This window comes from Staurois parvus, unplaced genomic scaffold (assembly GCF_062004578.1).
Source record: "Staurois parvus isolate SC_StPar_1 unplaced genomic scaffold, SC_StPar_1.0 ptg000114l, whole genome shotgun sequence".
Taxonomy (NCBI): domain Eukaryota; kingdom Metazoa; phylum Chordata; class Amphibia; order Anura; family Ranidae; genus Staurois; species Staurois parvus.
In genome coordinates this window covers 8,661,980-8,685,636 of record NW_028317910.1, presented here as the reverse complement: position 1 = coordinate 8,685,636, position 23,657 = coordinate 8,661,980, and the positions used below count along the sequence as shown (strand labels likewise).

The 23,657-nt window shown below is 43.5% G+C and overlaps 1 protein-coding gene across 1 annotated transcript; it reads right to left on the bottom strand.

Moving 5' to 3' along the window:
* Window positions 1-1,447: 1,447 nt before the first annotated feature.
* On the bottom strand, window positions 1,448-23,318 carry GPR19 (G protein-coupled receptor 19). The gene is made up of 2 exons (XM_089671872.1): window positions 23,172-23,318; window positions 1,448-6,007 (listed from the first exon to the last, which is right to left on the bottom strand). The coding sequence occupies exon 2, from the start codon at window positions 5,983-5,985 to the stop codon at window positions 4,738-4,740; it is 1,248 nt and encodes a 415-aa protein (XP_089527998.1). The 5' UTR covers window positions 5,986-6,007; window positions 23,172-23,318; the 3' UTR covers window positions 1,448-4,737.
* Between the last annotated feature and the right edge of the window lie 339 nt (window positions 23,319-23,657).

Genomic DNA, 23,657 nt, shown 5'->3' with positions numbered 1-23,657 from the left:
GCAGGGCTTGGGAGTGAGCATGCACAAATGCCCCCATAGGAAGCAGCAAAGACAGAGAGGAGCAGCCAGAAGTGCTGGCGGGGAACCCAAGAAAAGGAGGTTCAGAACCACAGCAGGTAAGTATGAACCTGTTTTTTGTTTAGTTTTTTTTTTATTTTATGTTTAGAACCACTCCTGTCAGTGACTATGCCTAGGCTGATGATATCATCAGTCTGCTGCAGGCAGAGGGAAGCATTTCCTTAGTCTCCCCCCCCCCAATAATTAAATTGCAACATTGTAACATTGTAGCCAATGACAAGGTAAGAGGCTGATGGGCTGATCTGTGTCAGACATTTGTAAACACAACCAGGAACTGGATGGGCACCAGTATTTACATGATTATGGGCCCATCCATTTGGAGGGAAAAGTAGATGAAGGTATTGTCAGGGGATACTGTGATCTCTGTGAGAGAAAACAAGTGCCTGTTACTGACACATTTTAGCCTGCTACACTTCTCATAAAAAAATCTGTTGATGGGTCCACTTTAGGTCTTTGCTTTAAAGTGACCATGTTACTTTTCCCAGCATGAATAAAGCACAGGTTAATTTTAAAAACATAACCAAAAAAAGGAATCCAATAGTAACCAAAAAGTTCAAAACCATTACATTCTATCTGTTAATATCTCCTAATGCTGAATGGAGCTCTCTTTTCCAGTGATTTCTCTGCTCCGAATTTCATTTGCATTCCTCTGCGTATAAAAATAGATTTGAGATATATAGATTCCCATAGAACCCCACCTACACAGTGCAGCTGTCACCAAACGCTGCCCCACCATAGGATTTATGCCTTCCTCCACCGGAGAAAAGGACAAAAATAGACAAAGGGACACCCTCACCCACCCCCAATGTCATACTACTCCCCTCAACAACCTTAACAACCTGCGGCACCCAAACCCTTGCTGCCCCCAAAATCCCCAACACCCTCCTGTCCCGATGCATCCCCTGAAATCCTGTTGCACTCAAAACCCCCAACACTCTGCTGACCCCATGATCCCCAACACCCTGCTGCCCCAACGCACCCCCTGAAATCCTGTTGCCCTTAAAACCCCCAACACACTGCTGACCCCATGCACCCCCAACACCTGCTGACCCAAACACCCTGCTGCCCTGAACATCTCCCAGCACCCTGCAACCCATAAAATCCTGCTGCCTCCTGATAGCTCTGACACCTTGCTTCCCCGAACATCTCCCAGCATCCTGCTGCCCCAAGCATCCTGGTGCCCCCACCTAGCTCCAACACCTTGGCACCGCCATACACCCCAAGCACACTGCTGTCCCAAGACCTTGCTACCTCCACACACCTCAAACACCCTGCCACCATTATCCAACCCCAACAGTCTGCTGCCCCTACTTATTCCCAACACCCTGTAATACCCCAAAGTCACAGAACAGAGGCACCTGACACCATCTCAGAGAGGAATTCAGATGGTTTTATTAAAGTTTAGCCCTTTCTTCATCAATGACGTGATCAATTCACAAGACAACATTCAGATTAAAATTGCCAGAATTTCCCTCTTTACAGCTCTGCTGTATATCCCATCTCTTGTGCAAAAATCTGATACAATGACAGGTATGAGGAGAGAAATATGTGACACTCTTATTTCTCTGAAAACATAAACATTCACATTAGCAAAATTACATTTAAAATAGATGTAAACTCCAACTGGACAACATTTAGTTTGCTCTATATCATAGACAATTTAAATTTTCTTGTGATTTGGTGGTCCTTTCGCATCTAATTACTGTTGATCTCCTGCAGCCTCCTTCAGCCAATTCATGTCTACATGCACTCGCTGCTTCAGATGCACATCATTGTCCTGGATCCTGCTTCCTCATAATGGCATGGTGGACCCAACATGGACCATACCATGTGTGTCCCACCAGGGGGGCATGTGACAAAGTGACAACACAGGAACACAATAGGGAGACAGAACAGTTGTGAACAAGAACCCCATGACAGGGATTATTTGAATGAAAGTTGCAGAGCTAGAATGTGGGTTTATATTTACTTGAACGTATATCTGTACAGAATTTTAAATGGAGGCTCCTTTTTTGTGGGCTGGAGCTTGATTTTGGGGGATGCAAATTGGGAACTAGTGGTATCCAGTGAGTGATATCTATAGATAGCAACAAATTAAAATGCTACAATGCAGCTACCAAAATATGTGTGATAGGCAGAGGAACTCTCAAGGGGATCTCTCTTTTGGGCTATGTTATATCAATCAAATCCTCCCCTTTCGGATAATAATGGGACCTTATATTCCACAAATCCCACCATTTCAAGGTCTTGGATACTCTGAGGGCATACCACCAAATAGGATTATTTATAGTTTTGCATTTACTGGCAAGTTGAATCACAAGCTGGTTTCTTGTATCTTGCTGAGATTCTAGTGTTAGATCCCCTTAACAGAATTTTAGAATCCACCCAATGGAGTTCACAATGGTGAAATTTCCTGTAGTAGTTTGTAGACACAAACTACTACAGGAAATTTCACCATTGTGGGAGGGGCAGAGACACAAACTACTGCAGGAAGTTTCACCATTGTGGGAGGGGTAGACACAGCTACTGAGAGGAACTTTTGCCATTGTGGGAGGGGCAGAGACACAAACTACTACAGGAAATTTCACCATTGTGGGTGGGACAGAGAGAAAAAAAAAAAACACTACGGGGAAATCTCACCAGCTTGGGAGGGGCAGAGACACAAACCACTGCAGGGATCCCTAACTATAAGAAACCATATTGCTCTCAACCTGCCAGCCATCACCTGTAATAAAAATATCAGCAATGGTTGTTTGGTAAAGCCATAACTAGACATGATGTCAATCAAATTGTAGAAAAGTGCAAATTTGTGCTGTAACAGGCTCTGGGCTTTATTAAAAACTTACATTTGCACAAATGTAATGTCAGTAATAGGTGGACCCTGATCCAACTTCTTACACCTGTAGTATGCCTGCTGTAAGATTTCACCACAATAGTTTTTGGCTTTGCTACCATCTATCCTAGAATGTGGTCTTATGTGCCCATTATGAGGGGCTCCCACTCTCACTTCTGGATGTTTATCTTTTTTTTATTTTATAGAGAATGTAGCTAGAATGGGAACACCCTAAGGTGGGCAGGGACATTTCAGCTATTGGCAGGAACAAGAGACAGAGTAATTGTGGAAAAACATCTAGTCTTTGTGCAAAATAACAAACCATGTGTAATTCAGCCCACTGGACTCCTTCTATACAACATAAAGTGTATATAAAGCCAAAACATTTTATAGATTAGATTGTCCCTGCTTGAGAGATTTCCCTTCACTTCCAGTCCCAAAGACACAACTCCTTAGCAGGAGCTGACTGACCATTTGGAAACTCGGGCACTGCCCGAGGGCCCGGGGTCAGTAGGGGGCCCCATGAGATGCCCCTGGTACCTTTTTCATAGGCTTTTTTGAGTTTGGGCAAGGACACAGGGGCCCCATGATCCCCTATTGCCCAGGGGCCCCATGAGTTGTCAGTCCGCCCCTGCTCCTTTGATGTCACCAGAAAGTTTTCCATGTTGGAAGATTTCCCATCTATTAATATTTTGGTATAAAGCAGGGGTGTCAAACTGGCATCCCTCCAGCTGTTGCGAAACTACAAGTCCCATCATGCCTCTGCCTTTTTGGAGTCATGCTTGCAACTGTCAATCTTGCAATGCCTCATGGGACTTGTAGTTTGGCAACAGCTGTTGGGATGCCAGTTTGACACCTGTGGTATAAAGAGTCATCAGGACACATAAAATGTTCATCTCTGCAGAAGAAACACAGCATTAAAAAACAAACTGGGGTCATAATCCTTCTGCACTTCATTGAAAACTGAGAAAAGGCTTTGATATACTTTAAATATAAATTTCAAATGGATCAATACTTTAATAATGTTTTTCTATTTAGGCTCCATTCACACATCACAATTTGGAATCGTGGGCAGAATTGCTGTGATTTTCTCCGCTATTCCAAATCATGTGGCAATTGCAGCATAACGTGCTGCATGTGTTTGAGTGCCATTACTCTTCAATGGCACCCCAAATGCGATGCCATTCTGCAGCAATTGTCTCACAGCAATCATGGCAAACTGCACCTTTAAAAACCTCATGTAGCTTGTTGCCAGAAAAGGAGCCGGGGATTCTTTTCAGGTGACAGTCACTTGAATGTACTGCCCTATTCGACACGCAGAATAGTGTGAAAACCATGCTGTCAGAATCTCACTCGTTCCCGCTACGTGGTAATGGGGATGGTGAATGAGGCCTAATATTCTTGTGGTTTGGCGGCCCTTTCAGAAATTGTTGTCCAGGAAAACAAATACATTTTACAACAATCAATTACAAAAAAAATGCAACATTGTAACGGGTGATATAAAGCAGTGCTGACTTTTTGAAACGGCAGAGCAAAACTTGAAGTCCGTCCCAAAATAGCACATTTTATTTACACAATAGAAACCCAGACTTTCCCTCAGAGTTGTGTTTGGGATTGCAACAAAATAAATATTGCTTTTTTTTTTTTCTTTACAAAATATAATCCTTGCCATGAAAGTTGGTCTGTTTCCAAATAAACAGGAGTGGCAAAAAGCCTTGAGTCTCTAAAACAAACTCCTTTCTTTAAGCAGAGGCTTTTGCCATGTATTGGTCGAGTGTCTGATAAACAATAGTTCTGTGTTGAACGTTTTAATGTGCAGCAACCAATCACACAAAAGTATTTGGAGGATTGGAATCGATTGGCCAGGCCAGTTTTTTCTCCTTGGCTTCACGGTCAAAGGAGTCGTATACTGATTCCTTAATGGTGGTTTTGCCCGGGATGGGCATTTCACAGATGCCAACATAATTCCTTTTAGCCATGCGGGAGCAAGTGGTGATAGTATAGGCATTGCTCCGATAACACTTCATGGAAGACATGCAAAAAGTCTCTTTCATGCCTCGCCGGAAGTTAGCATTGTATACAGAGTATAGTGTCGGCTTGGCTGCTGAGGATCCAAAAGAGAGCCAGGAGACCACCAAGTACATGAGGCAGCACTGCCGCCGATCACTCTCATCTGGGTGCCACAGCTGCACCACGTAAAATGGCAGCCAGGACACCAAGAAGATAGTATTGAGCATGAGGAACATTTTGATGGTTTTGACTTTGGTCCTGGGCACAATGTTCATGGTCCTTCTGACACTAAGCCTGTCTGTGCCAATGCGCCAAATGTATTTAACCACCTTTTGGTAAAAGAGAATTATTAGGGCAGATGGCACAAGGAAACCCACTAAGAGATGGGCCACTCCGTAAACTGCACCATCCCAGGATGGGGGAGGAAAAAAGTTGCAGTGCTCATCAACACTGTCATAAAAGAAGAAAGCTGGTAAGACAAAGGCAGCATCAAAAATCCATGAAGCCACAATCATCCTTTTGGCTTTTTCTCTTGAGACTTTGAAGCTTAATGGATACAAGATGGTATAGAAACGGTCAAGACAGATGGACAGGAGAACATAAATCTGTACTCCAGGGGTCAAGTAGTGAAAATAGCGTGCCAGTTTGCACATAGCACTGCCCAATGTCCACCGACCAGAGCTGACTTGTACCAATGTAAATGGGGCACTGCCCAAGCTGAGAAGTAGGTCCGCACATGCTAGAGAGACAACAAAATAATTTGTCGTTGACTGAGTCCGCCGACTTCGATGGATGACGAGACACACCAAAGCATTTCCAAAAACAGACAAGATCCATATAAGGCCAAAAGCTAGACCAGCTGCTGCTATTTCACCAGGAAGGAGCAACTGGCCCGGAACTGTGCTGTTCCTTTTTCCTGTAGCGCCATCTTTAAAAATGCCAGGAATCCATGGCTCTTCAGCTGACATGGGACAGGCAGTTACACTGTTATTTGGCATCGGATAGAGAATGGTGGGTAGGATGGGATGAGATCTCCGTGCATCCATTCCATGAGCAAACACCATCTTCAGAGGACACTTGAGGAGCCTGAGAAAGATGACCATGGAAGAAGTGATAAAGGGACAGATAAGGGGGACATTGGAAGATGTTTAGAATGAGAACATCAGAAAATGGGTGGAGAGGAGGACAGAGAGGAAGAGAGGTAATTGGATAAAGAGGGAGAACAGACATGAGAAAATTGTTGGAGATGAGGAAATAGAGAACATTGGAAAATAGGTGGAAATGAAGAGAAGGCATCGGAGAATGAGTGGAAATAAGGAAATGGAGAAAGAGTATCCGAGAATGGGTGGAAATGGGGAAATTTAGAGAGGATATCAAAGAATAGGTGGAAATAAAGGTGCAGAGTGAGGGAAAGGACCACAGCAAGTAGGCAGATATCAAGACATGGAGGGAGAGAGGACATTAAATATTGGATGGAGATGAAGACATGGGAGGAGAGGACATCAGAGAATGGGTGGTGATGAGGACAAAGAGAAAGGACATTAGAGAAAGGGTGGAAATGAAGAGAAGGAGAGAGGATGTTATAAAACGGGTGGAGATGAGGACAAGGAGAGAGGACATTGGAGAATAGGTGGAATTAAAGACAAAAAAAGAGAATTAGTAAGGTTGAACAAGGAAGAAAGGGGGAGATGAGAACAGAGGACATTAGAAGTTTACATGCAGAGTTGTTGAAATGAGAAAGCAAGAATAAGAATTTGATGATGAGAAAGGGAAAAAAATACATGAAAATTATTAACATATGCAATTTTTTTGTATATTTTCTTGATTTGTTTTTAAATGCATTTGATAAAAAAAAAAGTAATCATGAACACTGGATAAATGGTTCAATATTTGTGTTGTATATGGCTACAAACCAGCAGCTTTGGATGGACAGTTGGATAAATGGCTCTATATTTAGGCTGTATCTGGCCTAATATTCAGTGGCTATTGCTGCACAGTTGGATAAACGGTTCTCCATTTAGAATGTTTTGGGGTCTATAACCCGACAGTTGGATAAATGGCTCTATAGTAAGGCTGTATCTGGGCTACAAACCAATGGCAATGGCTTTGGAAGTACAGTCGGTCACTAGGATATAGCATTCAGTATTCATAAGAAGGACACACAAGAAATGAGCTCCTTGGTTTTTGTGTTTGTGATAGGAGTGACATCATTTGCTGTAAGAAGGCTATGTTGAACAATTTACTTGAGCAGACTACTATTCTGGGGAAAATCTGTCCTGCACTGTGTTTCTCATGCAACACGCCCAGCATCTCTGACGTCTGGGTTGCCATGGTGCTGTCTGAATGCAGCACAGTGCGATGGTCATTATGCGACCTTGGAGACCGTATAGATAATGAGGAAATGGGGGGGCAGATAGGGAAGACGGGATGAATCAATTAGCTTAAAAGGCCCTTCACAACCAAATTGTGCCCGTTAACCCCTGTAGTGCTGCAGATGTGACCAAACCTGTCTGTGACATCACTGCCAGAAGCTATATCAAAAACAAACTTTTCCTGCTTTCAGCGTACTATACAGAAAAGCGGGGAGGCCAGAGACTGGTGTAAGCCGAGGAACACATACTACAAATTAGGGGTACATTTATAAAGTGACCGACAAACTGGTTTGGCCGCCATTTGTCAGTTGCTGCCTGAGCTCGGGTTCACACTGATGCGGTGTGGAACTCGCAGCGGTTTCTGTGCGAATTCCGCAACACATCACAATCGCACTCCGTTCATGCGAACCGCTGCGGGTGTGACCGTTAACAACACCCCGAAATCTGTTCAGAAAATGCGGTGCGATGTGCAGAATCAGATCACATAGGTGTGAATACCCATGCGATCCGATTCTAGTACAGACCAAAAAAGGGTCCTGCACCTTTTTATGCAGATGCGGTGCCATTTGAGCCATACAAAATGTACGGCTCAAATCGCACCACACAGAATTTGCATAGGAATGCGGTGCGGTTCCTGTGCAAATCACATGCGTTATGCCGCACTGCAGAAGTGTGAACCCAGGCTTAAGGGTCAAAAGATATGAAAAGCATTCAGAACGCCACAAGTTTATGGAATCAAGTTATATAGCTCTGACATATTCCGCAGTGCAGTACAGAGAATACGGGGCCATCAGTCTCTGCATCTGGTGTGGAAATCTGATATAATAAGTGGAAGTAGAATTTAGTAGTAAGCAGGGGCAGACTGACCAATTGGAAACTCGGGCACTGCCCGAGGGCCCCTGGTCAGTAGGGGGCCCCATGAGATGCCCCTGGTACCTTTTTCATAGGCTTTTTTGAGTTTGGGCAAGGACACAAGGGCCCCATGCTCCCCTATTGCCCGGGGGCCCCATGAGTGGTCAGTCCGCCCCTGGTAGTAAGTGTCATGCTGAGCAGGAGGTGGGTAGTGGACACAGATCCAGGGAGTCATTCTTCCAGGTATGAAAAAATGTGGTCCCCTTTGCTTGGAACTTTTAAAAGTAAGCTTAGAAATGTTTCATTTAGTATTTGGTAGTGAATTGAGTCAGCAAAGACTGTTCACATGGCTTAAAGAAGAGCTGGAATCAAATATATGCTTTGTTCTCATGTGAAGTGCAGCATGCGAAGTAACGTGCAATGTAACACTTGCAGGTATTTAGTACCTCTCACAGAGCACACATTACTACCCCTGAAAATGCCTTCATGCTTTTCTCTCCAGACGGACAGCGCCATCTTTGTTCAGACATCATCCAAAGTCACCATCTACTTCTTGGACTGAGATGCCAGCTCAGAGACGACACAATCATGTCAATACTGGTGGTGCCTGTGCAGTTCTTGGCTGTGTGCACAAATGTCTGACATAGATCAGCCCCCTGTTGCACACTTTCACTGTGTGACATGCTACTGTCTTGTATACAAAAAAAAAGGCAAATTCTTGCTTTCAAAATCTTACCTATGCTGTAAGTACCTTTGCCTTGATTGTCAATATCCAGAGGCATCTGTCATTGTGTGTGCACCCGTGTCACTTATTCCAGTGTGCATTTGTAGTGACATACAGGATTTATCTGTTGTATAAACAGCTGTTTGAGCTCAGCATTCACCCATTGTACTGTAATTACTTGCTTCCTCTGCTTTTGCACACATCCCTTTCGTGTCTTTATGGGTCCATTCGCACTATTGTGTTGTGGTAATGCACACATGTTCACAGATGCATTTTGTACTGAATTTCGAATGGGCTGCATGATGTAAAATACTGACAATATTTTTTTCAACATAGCACACCACAATGCCTGTATGGTCCAAATCTCCCCCTAAAACACATGGGCATTGAGATATGCTGCCTAGATGCTCTAGGGCAGTGTTCTCAACCTTTTTTTCAGTCAAGGCACCCTTTAAAATGATGGACAGTCCCGAGACACCCTTTAAAATTATGGACAGTCTTGAGGCACCCCATTCTAAAATGGGAAAAATTATTCTAATAGTTTTATATAACGCAGCAACATCCACACATGTAGGACACCCAACATTAGAGGTGATTTATTCTTCCAAAGCAAATACACTTTCACACTGGTACTGACTAGTATTCCAGTGTTTCTCCTCTCCCTCAGTTTTTCTCCATCACTGAGCTAATGTGACCCCAGCACTGATGGAGAGGGAAGGGGGAGGGTCAAACTAGTCTGTTGTGCAGGCAGGTGACATCCTCCTTATCAACTGATGATGTCATTGGTTGTCAGGACGCCAGCGGCTAGAAGGTTGTAATGGTGCACAATGAAAACCTGTGGCATTGTGTAACTAAAAGGCAGGCTTGTTCCACCCGCGCTGGCAAGTTTTGGGCAATTTTTAGACATTTTGCCAAGGCACCCCTGAAGAAACCTCAAGGCACCCCAGAGTGCCTGGGCACCCTGGTTGAGAAAGGCTGCTCTAGGGTGCCTTAACGTTGCAATGCACAGCCCATAGATCCATCTCTTAATGTGTATTATGGGTAACATTATGACAATTGTAGGTTTATTGTACATTAACACAACTCACTAGTGTGCCCTCGGGTTCACACGTCTGCAGTGCGGCATATCACATGTGATTCGCAAAGCAACCGCACCGCATTCCTGTACAAATCACATGCAAATTCTGTGCGTTGAAATTTGAGCCATACATTGTGTATGGCTCAAACTGCACCACATCCGCACCAAAAAGGTGCAGGACACTTTTGTTTTGTCCGCCCTAGAATCGGATCGCATGGGTATTTACACATCGCACCATGCTTTGCAAACCGATTTCGGGGGGTTGTTAATTTAACATACACACCCGCAGTGGTTTGCATGAATGGGGTGCGATTAGGATGCTGTGTGGAATTCGCACAGGAACCGGTGAGAATTTCGCACCGCATCAGTGTGAACCCAGGCTCAATGTACCGTTGAAGGAACAAATGTGCATTTAGGGTGGCTGTAGATATCTTTGATGAGGTTAAATAAATAAAAGCAATATAGAAAGCTCTGCTTAAGGGACTCATCACACTTATCTGCAGAACTGAGCATGCCTATTCATTTACCATGGGCCCCCAAAGGGAGTCGATGGGACAAGAAATGCACCCACCTCAGGTGTCCTTTTGGAGTTTTTAATATTTTTGTTAGCTGGAATTATTTAATTTTAAAATGGAAGGCAAATCAAAATGTAACTAAGCTTAAATCTTCTCCCTCCCCCATTCTAAGTATATTCTATCTACTCTGTAAAAGGAAAGAGAACAGGCTTCATACTTACCTATTCTGAAGTTGTTATGATCCAGTCACATCACATGATCCCCTCAGCACTGGCTTCAGTGTAGACAATGGCTGCAGAGCCTGCACAATGATCACCCATAGACCTACTAAGGGGCATTGGTATTATCTGTCCCCCCTCTATACTGAAGTTGGCAGTGGTACCCAGAGCTGCTGTTAGAAACCACAGGGTCCCATACAGCCAACTTGTCAGCTCTCCCCACCAAAAAAAAGAAAAGGTTTACTATGCTTTAGTTATGAATGAACACAGTGAGTGATCAGTACTGATCACTCATTGTATTCATGCAGTAAAGGAAGGTACTGGTAAATGTGCCATATTTACCGGACCCTTCCCCCATTCTCCATCCTGAAGGATCATATTGTGTGCTTGCAGCTACCAGTGAGAAGGAGAGGAGGGAAGCTGGCAGCACTGTGGGGGTAGGAGCTCACAGGGGGGCCCAGGCAGGGCTGCTGTTAGAAACCACAGGGCCCCATACAGCCAACCTTACAGCCCCCCCCCCCCCAAAAAAAAAGAACACAGTTCACTATGCGTCGGTTATGAATGAGCGAGCTCAGTGAGTGATCAGTACCAATCACTTATTGTGTTCATTCGGGAAAGGAAGGGGCTGGTAAATGTGACATATTTACTGAACCCTTCCCCCACTCTCTGAAGGATCATATTGGATGCTTGCAGCTGCCGGTGGTAAGGAGAAGAGGGAAGCCAGCAGCACTGAAAGGTGGGGGGCACACAGGGGAGCTTGGGCAGCAGAGGGAAATGCATGGTGCACTGAGAGGGTTATGAGTGGGGTGGAGCAGGGGAGGGGGCAACTGGAACTGATCCCCTGTACGGCTCTCTCTACAACAGCTGAAACCCAGCGGGAGGGAGATGAGAAGAAGCCAGCTGTCAGCTGCTGCAGAGAGAACCATATAGGGGATTTGTTCCAGTGTAACCCCCACCCCCTGCTGTGCCTATCACCCTTCCTTCTCACATCCAATTCACCCAGCTGCCTGGGCCCCCCTGCTGGCCTGGGCCCCGTACAGGACTGGTGTTACCCCCTTATCCACAGTCCTGGTGGAACCTGATCATGAGACGGAACCAGAGCAAGAATAGCTAAGTATAGAGATCTTTCCTTTCAGGCTACATTCACACTGGTGATTTAGGCCGATGCAGATTGCAGCAGCAGGACCACATTTTTGCTGTGGCAGCGAGCAGCTCGGTGCAGCCGCTGGCTCTGTTCGATATGCTAACAGATTGCCGGCAGCCGCAGCTAATCGCAGCTGTCTGCACAGCCAACGATCACTTTGTGTGCGTTCAGCAGCAATCGCCGCAGGTAATCACTGGCTGTGTGGGTAGCTGCGGCCGCTGAAGACGTCATTATAGTGAACGGGACCAGTGGCCACACAACAGCCACAGCAGGACTCTGTGATTCCTACTGATTCCTACATTTCAAACTGGCCTAAATCTCGGGTATGAATGTAGCTTTACAGGGTGGATAGAACAGGCTTACAATGGGGCTGGGAATATGTTTAGTTTGATTTTGCCTTGCCTTCCACTTTTAATTATTGCCCCCCTCCCTCGCGGACAGCAAGAAGCCCCTGCTATGTGTATACCAACCCAAATGAGTGGAGGGTGTGGGAGGAATCAGCAGGTGAATGTTTTGTACCTCTGCAAATGTGATATAGAACTAGAGTGAACATGACCTGGTGAATGGTTAAATCTGAAATCTGGGCACAATGTACTTCTCAATAACCAAGGATATAAATCTACTTTGTGTGCACAAAATTCCTGTGCAAACCCAGATATTACCTTGTAAATGTAGCAAAGATTGTATCACTATGCTGTACACAGATCGTAGAGAGAACAGAGTTGTGTGAGGGACCAAGCAGACCGTGCCCACCACAGGCTGCTTGCAGAGAACTATATGAGGGGGCGGAGACAAGACCGGTCACCCTGCACAAGCAGAGATAACAGCAGTGGCTGGTCTTTATAACAGAAAGCTCCTGCATATAGGTAACAATTCACTGGATTACAAAACAGATCTGGAAGAAATACACAAACAAGTAACAATACACGTTTTGTGTATTTAGACGATATTTTCTTATTCCAAAATTAACCGCTTTCCTGCCGCCCTATAGCAGAAATACTGCTACAGGGAGGCAAGGAAGTGCAAAATCACATATAGCATAGCAGAGCCATACAAAGCAGTGTGCTTCAGTGTAAAGCACACATACAGCACACTTAGTAAAACAGCACAAAGCAAACAGTTAACCCTTAGATCGCCCCAGATGTCAACTCCTTCCTGCCCAGTGTCATTAGTACAGTGTCAGTGCTTTTTATTAGCACTGATCACTGTATTGGTGTCTCTGGGGATGTCAGTGACACCATGTCAGTCCCCCTCCCATGTCAAAATGCCTGCCGCAGTCTCACTATAAGTTGCCAATCGCCACCATTACTAGTATAAAAAAATGAAAAATTCCAGTATATATACCGCCATTTGTAGACGTTATAACTTTCACATAAACCAATTAATTTACACCTATTGGGATTTGTTCTTAGCAAAGACATGTCGCAAAATGCATTTTGGCCTAAATTTATGATGACATTTGATTTTTTACATTTTTTTACTGGATATGTTTAATAGCAAAAATTCAAAAATACATTTTTTTTCTCCAAATTTGGGGTCTTTTTTGTTTATAGCGCAAAAAATTAAACTCACAGGCGATCAAATACCACCGAAAGAAAGCTCTATTTGTAGGAAAAAAAGGACATACATTTAATTTGGGTGCAGCGTTACATAGTTAGTCTGGCTGAAAAAAGACAAAAGTCCATCCAGTTCAACTATTAAAAAAAAAAAAAAGTTATAATCCTATACCCACAGTTGATCCAGATCTGCGCAATTGTCAGTTAAAGTAACTCAGCACCGTATCGCAAAAAATGGCCTGGTCAGGAAGGGGGGTAAATCCTCAGGAGGGCAAGTGGTTGATTAATGTGCTGCAATGTGTCCTTATGTATTACAACCTTCATCTTCATAAAAAGTCTGTACAACGTCCCATACTCCTGGTTATTTACTTCTTCTTCTTCTTCTTCTTCTTATTATTATTATTATTATTATTATTATTATTATTATTAACAATTATTATTATTATTATTATTATTATTATTATTATTATTAATAATAATAATAATAATAATAATACTATTAAATATTGATACTATTATTATTATTATTATTATTATTATTATTATTATTAATAATAATAATAATAATAATAGTATCATTATCTTCAACAATGTTATAAAATCAGATAACAAACGTAAAGCACATGAACAAACTTTTACATTTTTTTTTCATTATTTTTAAATCGGGAAGGAATAGTAAGGTTTTCACTGTTGTCTGTGTCCCTTCATATTTTGACACTAGGACAGAAAGATACTGTATACCATATATACAAAAGGATGCCAAAGGGGGGATTCCTATATTAATATGCTTGTTTAATAAATGATGTGTTTTGCTGCACATTTTGGAAATGCACTGCAATCGTGGGTTGCACTTGTGTTGCTATTTATTATTAAAGGCTTTCCAAGCCCGGGGTAGCAGACGCTTGTTTTGCCATGTGTTTGTTGTGTGACAAAATGCGCTACAAATGTACACTCTGAAAAAAAACGCCTGACACTCCATGACTGTAAAGGGTCTGCAGCTACTTTGGGGTGTAGGACAGCCCATTCAAGTGAACGAAGCACATAAACACATGAAGAAAAGCATGAGCAGGATAGCCTGTTCCCACTATGCTGAGGTGTGAATGGGGCTTTCCTCTCGCTGCTAAAATATTTATTGCTGTCTGTGTTCCCATTGAAGAGATTTCTCATTACTTCCTGTCTCTCTGACACCCTCATGCAATGTGGACACAGACTGAAGTCAAATCCTGACAGGTTCTAGCCTTTTACTGCTTCACCCAAAACAAAAAAAAAAGTTTTGGTCTGAGCTGAGCTTAGCCATTGAAAAAAAAATCCCATTAAAAAATCCCCCTCTTGTGTTACAGTACACATATATACCACCTAAAGATGAACTCTGGGTTAAAGCGGAGCTCCACACAAAAGGGGAAGTTCCGCTTTAGGGACTGCTCCCCTGCTCCCCATTAAGGATTGGAACCTTTGGGGGGCAGGGGGGAGCGGGTACCCGAATTTGACAAGTACCCGCTCCCATTTCTGGTCCAATCGCCTAGGCCAGTGGTGGGAAACGTTTTTTTTCAACTGAGCCAAATCTCGCCAAAACCACGATTGAAATTTATTTTGAGAGCCACATTTTTAAAACTGAAAATACATAGGATGGTACACTGTTTTTAGTTTCAATAAGTTTTTATAGTAATTCATCCCCCATAGTAATTCATCCCCCATATAGTAATTCATCCCCCCTATAGTAATTCATCCCCCCTATAGTAATTCATCCCCCATAGTAATTCATCCCCCATATAGTAATTCATCCCCCCTATAGTAATTCATCCCCCCTATAGTAATTCATCCCCCATAGTAATTCATCCCCCATAGTAATTCATCCCCCATAGTAATTCATCCCCCATATAGTAATTCATCCCCCATATAGTAATTCATCCCCCATAGTAATTCATCCCCCATATAGTAATTCATCCCCCATAGTAATTCATCCCCCCTATAGTAATTCCTCCCCCATAGTAATTCATCCCCCCTATAGTAATTCATCCCCCATAGTAATTCATCCCCCCTATAGTAATTCATCCCCCATAGTAATTCATCCCCCCTATAGTAATTCATCCCCCCTATAGTAATTCATCCCCCATAGTAATTCATCCCGTATAGTAATTCATCCCCCATATAGTAATTCATCCCCCATATAGTAATTCATCCCCCATATTAATTCATCCCCCATATAGTAGTAGTAAGTAAATAGCAAGTAGTAAGCCAAGTCCCCCCTGTGTCAATTCACTTACCTTTGCTCCGCGCGTTCCTCTCGCCGTGTTCCCGCGCCGTTCCGGTCTTCAGGGCGGACTGTGAGAGGAGCCTAGCTCCTCTCACGTTCGTCACGCTGCCCCGCCTACACACATCCTGACAGCCAATCACTGGCTATCAGGATGTGAGTGGCAGCGAGACTGGCCAATCATTGCATTTGAGCGCGCTGCCCTGGCTGTTTTTTTTTTGGATCACGCTGCAGAGTCCCTGCCGCCCGAGAGGAGGGAGGGGAGCGGGCGCCCGGCACACAAGAGCCGCATTAAAGCGTGTGAAGTGCCGCATGTGGCTCGCGAGCCGCGGCTTGCCGACCACTGGCCTAGGCGATCGGAAACGAAAGGTGTCCTCCCTCCCTGTAGTCTTTTGGGACATGTGACAGGTCCCAGAAGACTACAGGACCATTCATGAAGAGCAGCGCTACTCGCACATGCGCAGTGGGTACCCGGCTGTGAAGCCACAAACAGTCACAGCCGGGTGCCCACACTGAAATACAGTGTGGGCACACTGCCCTGAAATACAGAACGGCCGGTGAAACGGGCTGCGGGGGACACACCACGGGACCAAGGGACAGGTAAGTGGCTGTTTTTTAAAAGTCAGCAGCTACAGTTTTATTTTTTGACAGGTTGAGTAGAACCCTCCTTTAAGGAAATATTGTCTAAATATAAGAGGCATGTGAATCTTGTCTCCATCCTTTCCCTTGGTGTCCGCAGGGAGACTGTAGTGGGGAAGGCCTGCTGAGCCCCTCCTACAGCTCTGTTCTCTGCACAGGATAGTGCTGATGGCACCACTACATTAACAAGGTAATATCTGGATTTGCAAAAACATTTAGTGCACACAAGGTGGATTTATATCCTTAGTGTCAATTTAGGAATGCGTTTAAATCAAAGTGTTTGTGCCTGGAGTTCAACTGGAAGATTTAAACTCTGAAGACCAAGGCTATCGCGCTCAAGGTCTTTTTCTTTGGTGCATAAAACACAGCACTGCATGATGACCTGGGCAATACTGGTGTGAGGAGTTCCCACCCCAGGAAAAGGTGAGTGTGCGGCAGAGCAGGGTTTAGCTAGAGCAGGGGTCCTCAAACTTTTCAAACAGGGGGCCCGGTTCAGGGACCTTCACACTGTTGGGGGACCGGACTGTAGTAAAAAAATATGAACAAATTGCAATCCACACCGCACATATCTTATATGTAGTGCAAAAAACAGGAAAAAACAATACAATATTTAAAATACACTGTACACTAACGCACTGGAAACAGCAATGCACTGTAATCTGTAACACACTGGACACCGCAATGCACTGTACTCTGTAACACACTGGACACCGGAATACACTGGACACCGCAATGCACTGTACTCTGTAACACACTGGACACCGGAATACACTGGACACCGCAATGCACTGTACTCTGTAACACACTGGACACCGGAATACACTGGACACCGCAATGCACTGTACTCTGTAACACACTGGACACCGGAATACACTGGACACCGCAATGCACTGTAATCTGTAACACACTGGACACCGGAATACACTGGACACTGCAATGCACTGTACTCTGTAACACACTGGACACTGGAATACACTGTACTCTGTAACACACTGGACACCACAATGCACTGTACTCTGTAACACACTGGACACCGCAATGCACTGTACTCTGTAATGCACTGGACACCGAAATACACTGGACACTGCAATGCACTGTACTCTGTAACACACTGGACACTGGAATACACTGGACACCGCAATGCACTGTACTCTGTAACACACTGGACACCGCAATGCACTGTACTCTGCAACACACTGGACACCGCAATGCACTGTACTCTGTAACACACTGGACACTGCAATGCACTGTACTCTGTAACACAATGGACACCAGAATACACTGGACACTGCAATGCACTGTACTCTATAACACACTGGACACCGGAATACACTGGACACCGTAATGCACTGTACTCTGTAACACAATGGATACCGCAATGCACTATACTCTGTAAAATACTGGACACCGCAATGCACTGTACTCTGTAATGTACTGGACACCGCAATGCACTGTACTCTGTAACGCACTGGACACCAGAATACACTGGACACTGCAATGCACTGTACTCTGTAACACAATGGATACCGCAATGCACTATACTCTGTAAAATACTGGACACCGCAATGCACTGTACTCTGTAATGTACTGGACACCGCAATGCACTGTACTCTGTAACGCACTGGACACCAGAATACACTGGACACTGCAATGCACTGTACTCTGTAACGCACTGGACACCGGAATACACTGGACACCGCAATGCACTGTACTCTGTAACACAATGGACACCGGAATACACTGGACACCGCAATGCACTGTACTCTGTAACACACTGGATGCCGGAATACAATGTACTCCAATGCAATGTACTCTGACACACTGACACCGCAGTGCACTGTACCTGGTGCCTGGTGTGCGCTCCTCCTCTCCTGTTGCTCCTCTGGCTGCAACAGGTGAAATCCTGGAAGGAGGACCCAGCAAGCAGCCTAGCTATTTGCTGACCGGCGCCATTTTTTCTTTTCCGGCGTTGGTGGGCTGTAATCTGGCCCGTGGGCCGTTGTTTGAAGACCCCTGAGCTAGGGCTTAGTTCAGAGGCTATGTTAGGTTTGTGGTAGGCTTAAAGGATAAGTTCACCTTTGTAAAAAAAATAAATGCACATCTTTTTGCAGGCAAAAAAATGTGCATTTATAATTTTATTTTCCTAGGAGCCTAGAAAGCATTGCATCTGCGATCAGCAGATCATGGGTGCCATGCAGGAATCCTTTAGATCCATCTGTATATCTGGTTGCTCGTACCACATACAAGCAGGGAGATGTACACAGACAGAAGAGAGTATTAACTACCATGGCACTCAACAGCACCGCGGTAGTTCATTGAAAACTACAAGCTGACAGCCGCAAAGACTATTGGTAGCTGTAGTTTTTCATTTACAGAATGACATGGCCAGGTGGCGCATGGCCATGTCTCTTTTGAATTGTGACAGCAGACACAGAGAAGATCCTAGGTCTGCTATCACAGGAGTGACTTGGGGAGGGGGGTGTAACATGTTAGAAAAGGTGAACTTTCCTTTATAAGCTCAGTATTTTAGGGGTGAAGAAACAGTGATACTTTGACCATTCAGGGCACACAGCCCATCCCCTAGACATATATACCTACCAAGTCACACTCCCCACATTACTAGAGTCCTTGCTATTTTATTTATTTATTTCAGGTACTTATATAGCACCATCCATTTACACAGCACTTTACATATATATTGTACATTCACATCAGTCCCTAACCCTCAAGGAACATACAATCTAAGGTCCCTAACTCACATTCATACATACACATATTAGGGACAATTTAGACAGGAGCCAATTAACCTACCAGCATGTCTTTGGAGTGTGGGAGGAAACTGGAGTACCCGGAAGAAACCCACACAGGTACAGGGAGAACATGCAAACTCCAGGCAGGTGGTGCCGTGGTTGGGAATCAAACCTACGACTCTAGTACTGCCAGGCAGAAGTGCTAACCATTTAGCCACTGTGCTGCCTTTTAGATATGTGGAGCATGTGACATCCCCTATGTAACTGTGCTCAGGCCTGAGTACCTACCTGGGTCAAACATGGCAGAGAAGAAGGAGTGCCATGGCTCTGACGTCAGTCAACATCGGAGCTTAGATAGGGGGCAAATGCTGCAGTGGAGTGTGGCTGGGTAAGTATACCTGCCTGGTGGCACTGTCACTTTGCCCTGAAGGCAGAAAATCACAGTGTCATTTTAATTGTAAAGGTGAAATATTTTTTCTTAGTTTTGGATGGACTAGTGAAGAGTTAAGGTGACCACAAGCTATACAATCTGATTGTGCAATCTCCCTTAGTTTAGGTTCACACCTAAGCATTTTCCACAGCGTTTTGCAGAAATGCACTACAGTCCATTTAACATGATTTCCTATGGGACACGTTCACATCTCCGCGTTTTCACCCGGTATGTTTTACGGAAAGGGTCAGGGACTTTTTTAAAAGCAAAATGTTGTGGTTTTGGTTCTATAGACTTCAATGGAGACGCTGCAGAAAAGCATGTAGTGTGTTTTTGCTGTGTTTTTGATGCATTTTGTGTTTTAATCTGCCTAGCAACAAGATAAAAAAACACAAAATGCATCAAAAATGCGTCAAAAGCTGCAAAACGCACTGCAGAAATGGATCAAAAGCAAACTACATAGGTGTAAACCTAGCCTTAGGCTGGCCATACATTACTCAATTTTCTTGAGAATTTTGCTTTACATTTACCAAAAACCATCTAATATGAGGTCAAACCTTAACAACACTTTCAATTGTATCCAATTAGGCAAGCCCTTGCACTACATAGTTGAAGGTAAATCTAAAGGAAATTGGGCAGAAATTGGACAGAAAATTGCATAGTGTATGGCCAGCCTAAGATCTACTATCACCTATAACATGCCTCATTTGATGTAATGGATTGTGACAATGGAATGAATTGTTTAGGTGTGTCCCCTAATTAAATAGTTTTGGTAAAGCTGGCTCTACATGGACTGAAATTCAGTCAGTTCAGCTGGGATCAACCAAATTTTGATCCATGTATGGGCAAGCTGGTTGTACAAAAGTTGATCTTCTGTACAGCCAGCCTGTTGGAAAATTTCTACACAATCATTCATTCTTTCTGCTGTCAGAATACAATAGCTCAGCAGACAGGATTCCCCCCATTTAAATGTGTGGAAGGGGAAAGGAAGTCATTTTTTGAACATAGCAAAAAAAAAAGACTAATTGGGATGATTAAATCTGATAGAGATTATATAGTGATTGTACAATCAAATTGTATAGTTTATGGACAGCTTTAAACTCCCTGTCAGATTGTTATTGCTGTGTCTTCCCTGGGGAGATTTACCCCCTCTGTGGGGGTTATTTACTAAAACTGGAGAGTGCAAAATCTGGTGCAGCTCTGCCAAGAAACCAATCAGCTTTCAGGTTTTATTACCAAAACTTAACTGAACAAGTTGATTGGCTGCCATGCACAGCTGCACCAGATTCTGAGTGCTCCAGTTTTAGTAAATCTACCCCTATATATTCTGGTTACCATTGTCAACAAGAGAGACAGTGATAGGAAATCCAAAAATCTTCCAATGTGGACACCTTTTCCTATGACAACACTCCTAAATGGGAATTCCTTTTTATTTTCTGCTGACAGGAAGTGAAGGAAAATCTCCCCATCTAAATATAAAGAAAAACATGTTTTGGTTAAGTGTTGAGGACTTGTTTTAATTCTATTTTTTGTTAGTTTTTTTGCAGATTCTTTACTTCTTTTTGCCTCTTGTTTTGTGTTACAATCTATATTATTAATGTATATTACATATATATATATATATATATATTTATATCAAAAATTATATTATTATTATACAGGATTTATCTAGTGCCAACAGTTTGCACAGTGCTTTACAATCTATAGATAGACAGTACAATTACAATACATTTCAGTACAGAAGGAATAAGAGAGCCCTGCTCGTGGAGCTTACAGTCTAAAGGAACACGTACAGTGTGTGTATATATATATATATATATATATATATACATACTGTACATGTTTCTTTATTACCATAGACCCCTCTGTAAGGACAACCATAAATGAACAGGTGACTCGCTCACTTCATCCACTAGTTCACAGTTGGGATATTTCTGATCTTCCTGATTGGTCTGATGGGGCGAAGGTTGTGGCACACATACAGGGGGTAAAATATTTGCTCTGATTTCTTCAAAGAAAAGGGAAGGATTATTTTTCATTACAAGACACCACTACTCCAGTGATCTCCACTTCTTGAAAACAGAAGGTCGACTGCTCGGCATGGGTGCCATTCAGAGAATATATTGAATTTCCTGAATGAATGCAAAGTGTTCTCTGATTGGACAAGGTGAAGAGCGTGACATCACCTTTCAACCTCGTCCAATCAGAGAACGCATTGCATTCATTAAGAAATTGCAAAGCATTCTCTGAATGGTACCCGTGCTGAGCGACTGACCTCCTCTATTCACAATGCATCAGGACAGCTACTCAGTTTGGGACCAGAAGCAAGTGGAGATCACGGAGGTAGCCGTGTATACTTTGGTGATTTTCAGCTTCCAGAGGCATTGGACAGGTATGCTATATACATAATGTAGTTACATTGGTCCAAGGTGGACCAAAGTAATTAAGTATACCTTACTGATGCCTAGAATTATTTTTTTTTATCTTTCTGTGCACTAAACTTCCCTCTATGTTTCCAGATGAGGAGAGTATGAGATGTTATTATGTCATGTTCTAAGGTGACAGTGCTGCTCCCCCAATGATTCAGTACAGAGAGTGAATGTTGTCACCCTAGGACATAAGCGTGTTGCTGCCCGGATCACCAGGTGACAATAAAGAAAAAAATCCACCACTACAACCAAGGTCTGTTCAGCTGCAATATATTACATTTTTGATCTTAGGTTTAGATACACTTTAAGACTATGGTGCTCTCCCAATGAATAACACACAGCACTTTCCACTATCTGTATGTCGTGACATCAGGCCTAGTAATTCCTTATATATTCCTACAATCAATTAGCGGCTTCCAGCGACCGTCTGCTGGGATCACGTCGTTCCCCTGTGTATGCAGCATCTCATCTGAAGTAGGGACCGGTATCATAGTCAGTTCCAAAATTCTGCAGGCCTTTTACACTCCATTGTACGTCTGTATGGTGCGAACATAGATTGTCCTCAGCACTGGTGCCACCCCCAGAACCCTGGATCTTCATGTGTGTTGTCCCCCTGATAGAATTAGGCCTGACATCACTGCCCCTTAAAGAGGGTCTGTGTACCATCCAGGCTATGCTACATGTGTCACATCGACATCCCCCACCTAACATGGGGTCCCCCTCTTTTAAACACAGCACATCCTCTAGTCTTCCCCCCCTCATGCTAGATATATATAGATCTCCATCCTAGTGTATAAATAGATGGCCTTCAGCTCCAAAATTCTGCCATTATTGCAGCAACAACAATTATGGATGGGATTCCCATCAACTGTGACATGATATAATATACTGTGTATATATATATATATATATATATATATATATATATATATATATGTATATATATGTGTGTGTGTGTAGAATCACATACATGTATATTCGTATATTCAATCTAGAACATATGATACATATATAATTTAATATACAGTGTTGCTAGGATCTCCCTGAATGATTATTCACAAAGACTGATATTCTATTTTATTATGATAATGCACAGTGATTTATACTCTGTATAATAACAATCAAGGATTACTATTAATTGGATCCCCTCTGTACCAAAACACAGTAATTAAAGGATTCCCTGATCAGTACGCTGTAATTGTGAGGATTTCCTCTGTATAGTAAGATACGTTGCCTGATTGCTTGCTAATAATAAAGAATATTCATAAAAAAATATACAGAGTTAGACTCACCTGCGTGATACAATGTATCATGTCATCCTTCTCCTGATGTGGGATTAACCCCTGCAACTGCATCCCCCCCTCCTCTCCGATGATCCATCACACAGCCACTGAGACCTGAATCTGCACACTGAGCTGACTGCAACAAAGATCAGGGCTGACCCAACGTAGGGACCCTCCTACCCCTCTCCACACTAAAGGGAGGGGGTCTCCTCCAGGCTCTGCCCCTCTCTATACTCTGTAGACTGTATTCATGCTTCATGGGGGGTCTCATCCAGGCTCTGCCCCTCTCTATACACTATAGACTGTCTTCATACTACATGGGGGACTCATACAGGAGCTGCCCCTCTCTAAACACTATAGAATGGCTTCATACTACATGGGGGTCTCATCCAGGCTCTGCCCCTCTCTATATACTATAGAATGTCTTCATACTTTATGGGGGTCTCATCCAGGAGCTACACCTCTCTATATACTATGGACTGTCTTCATACTACA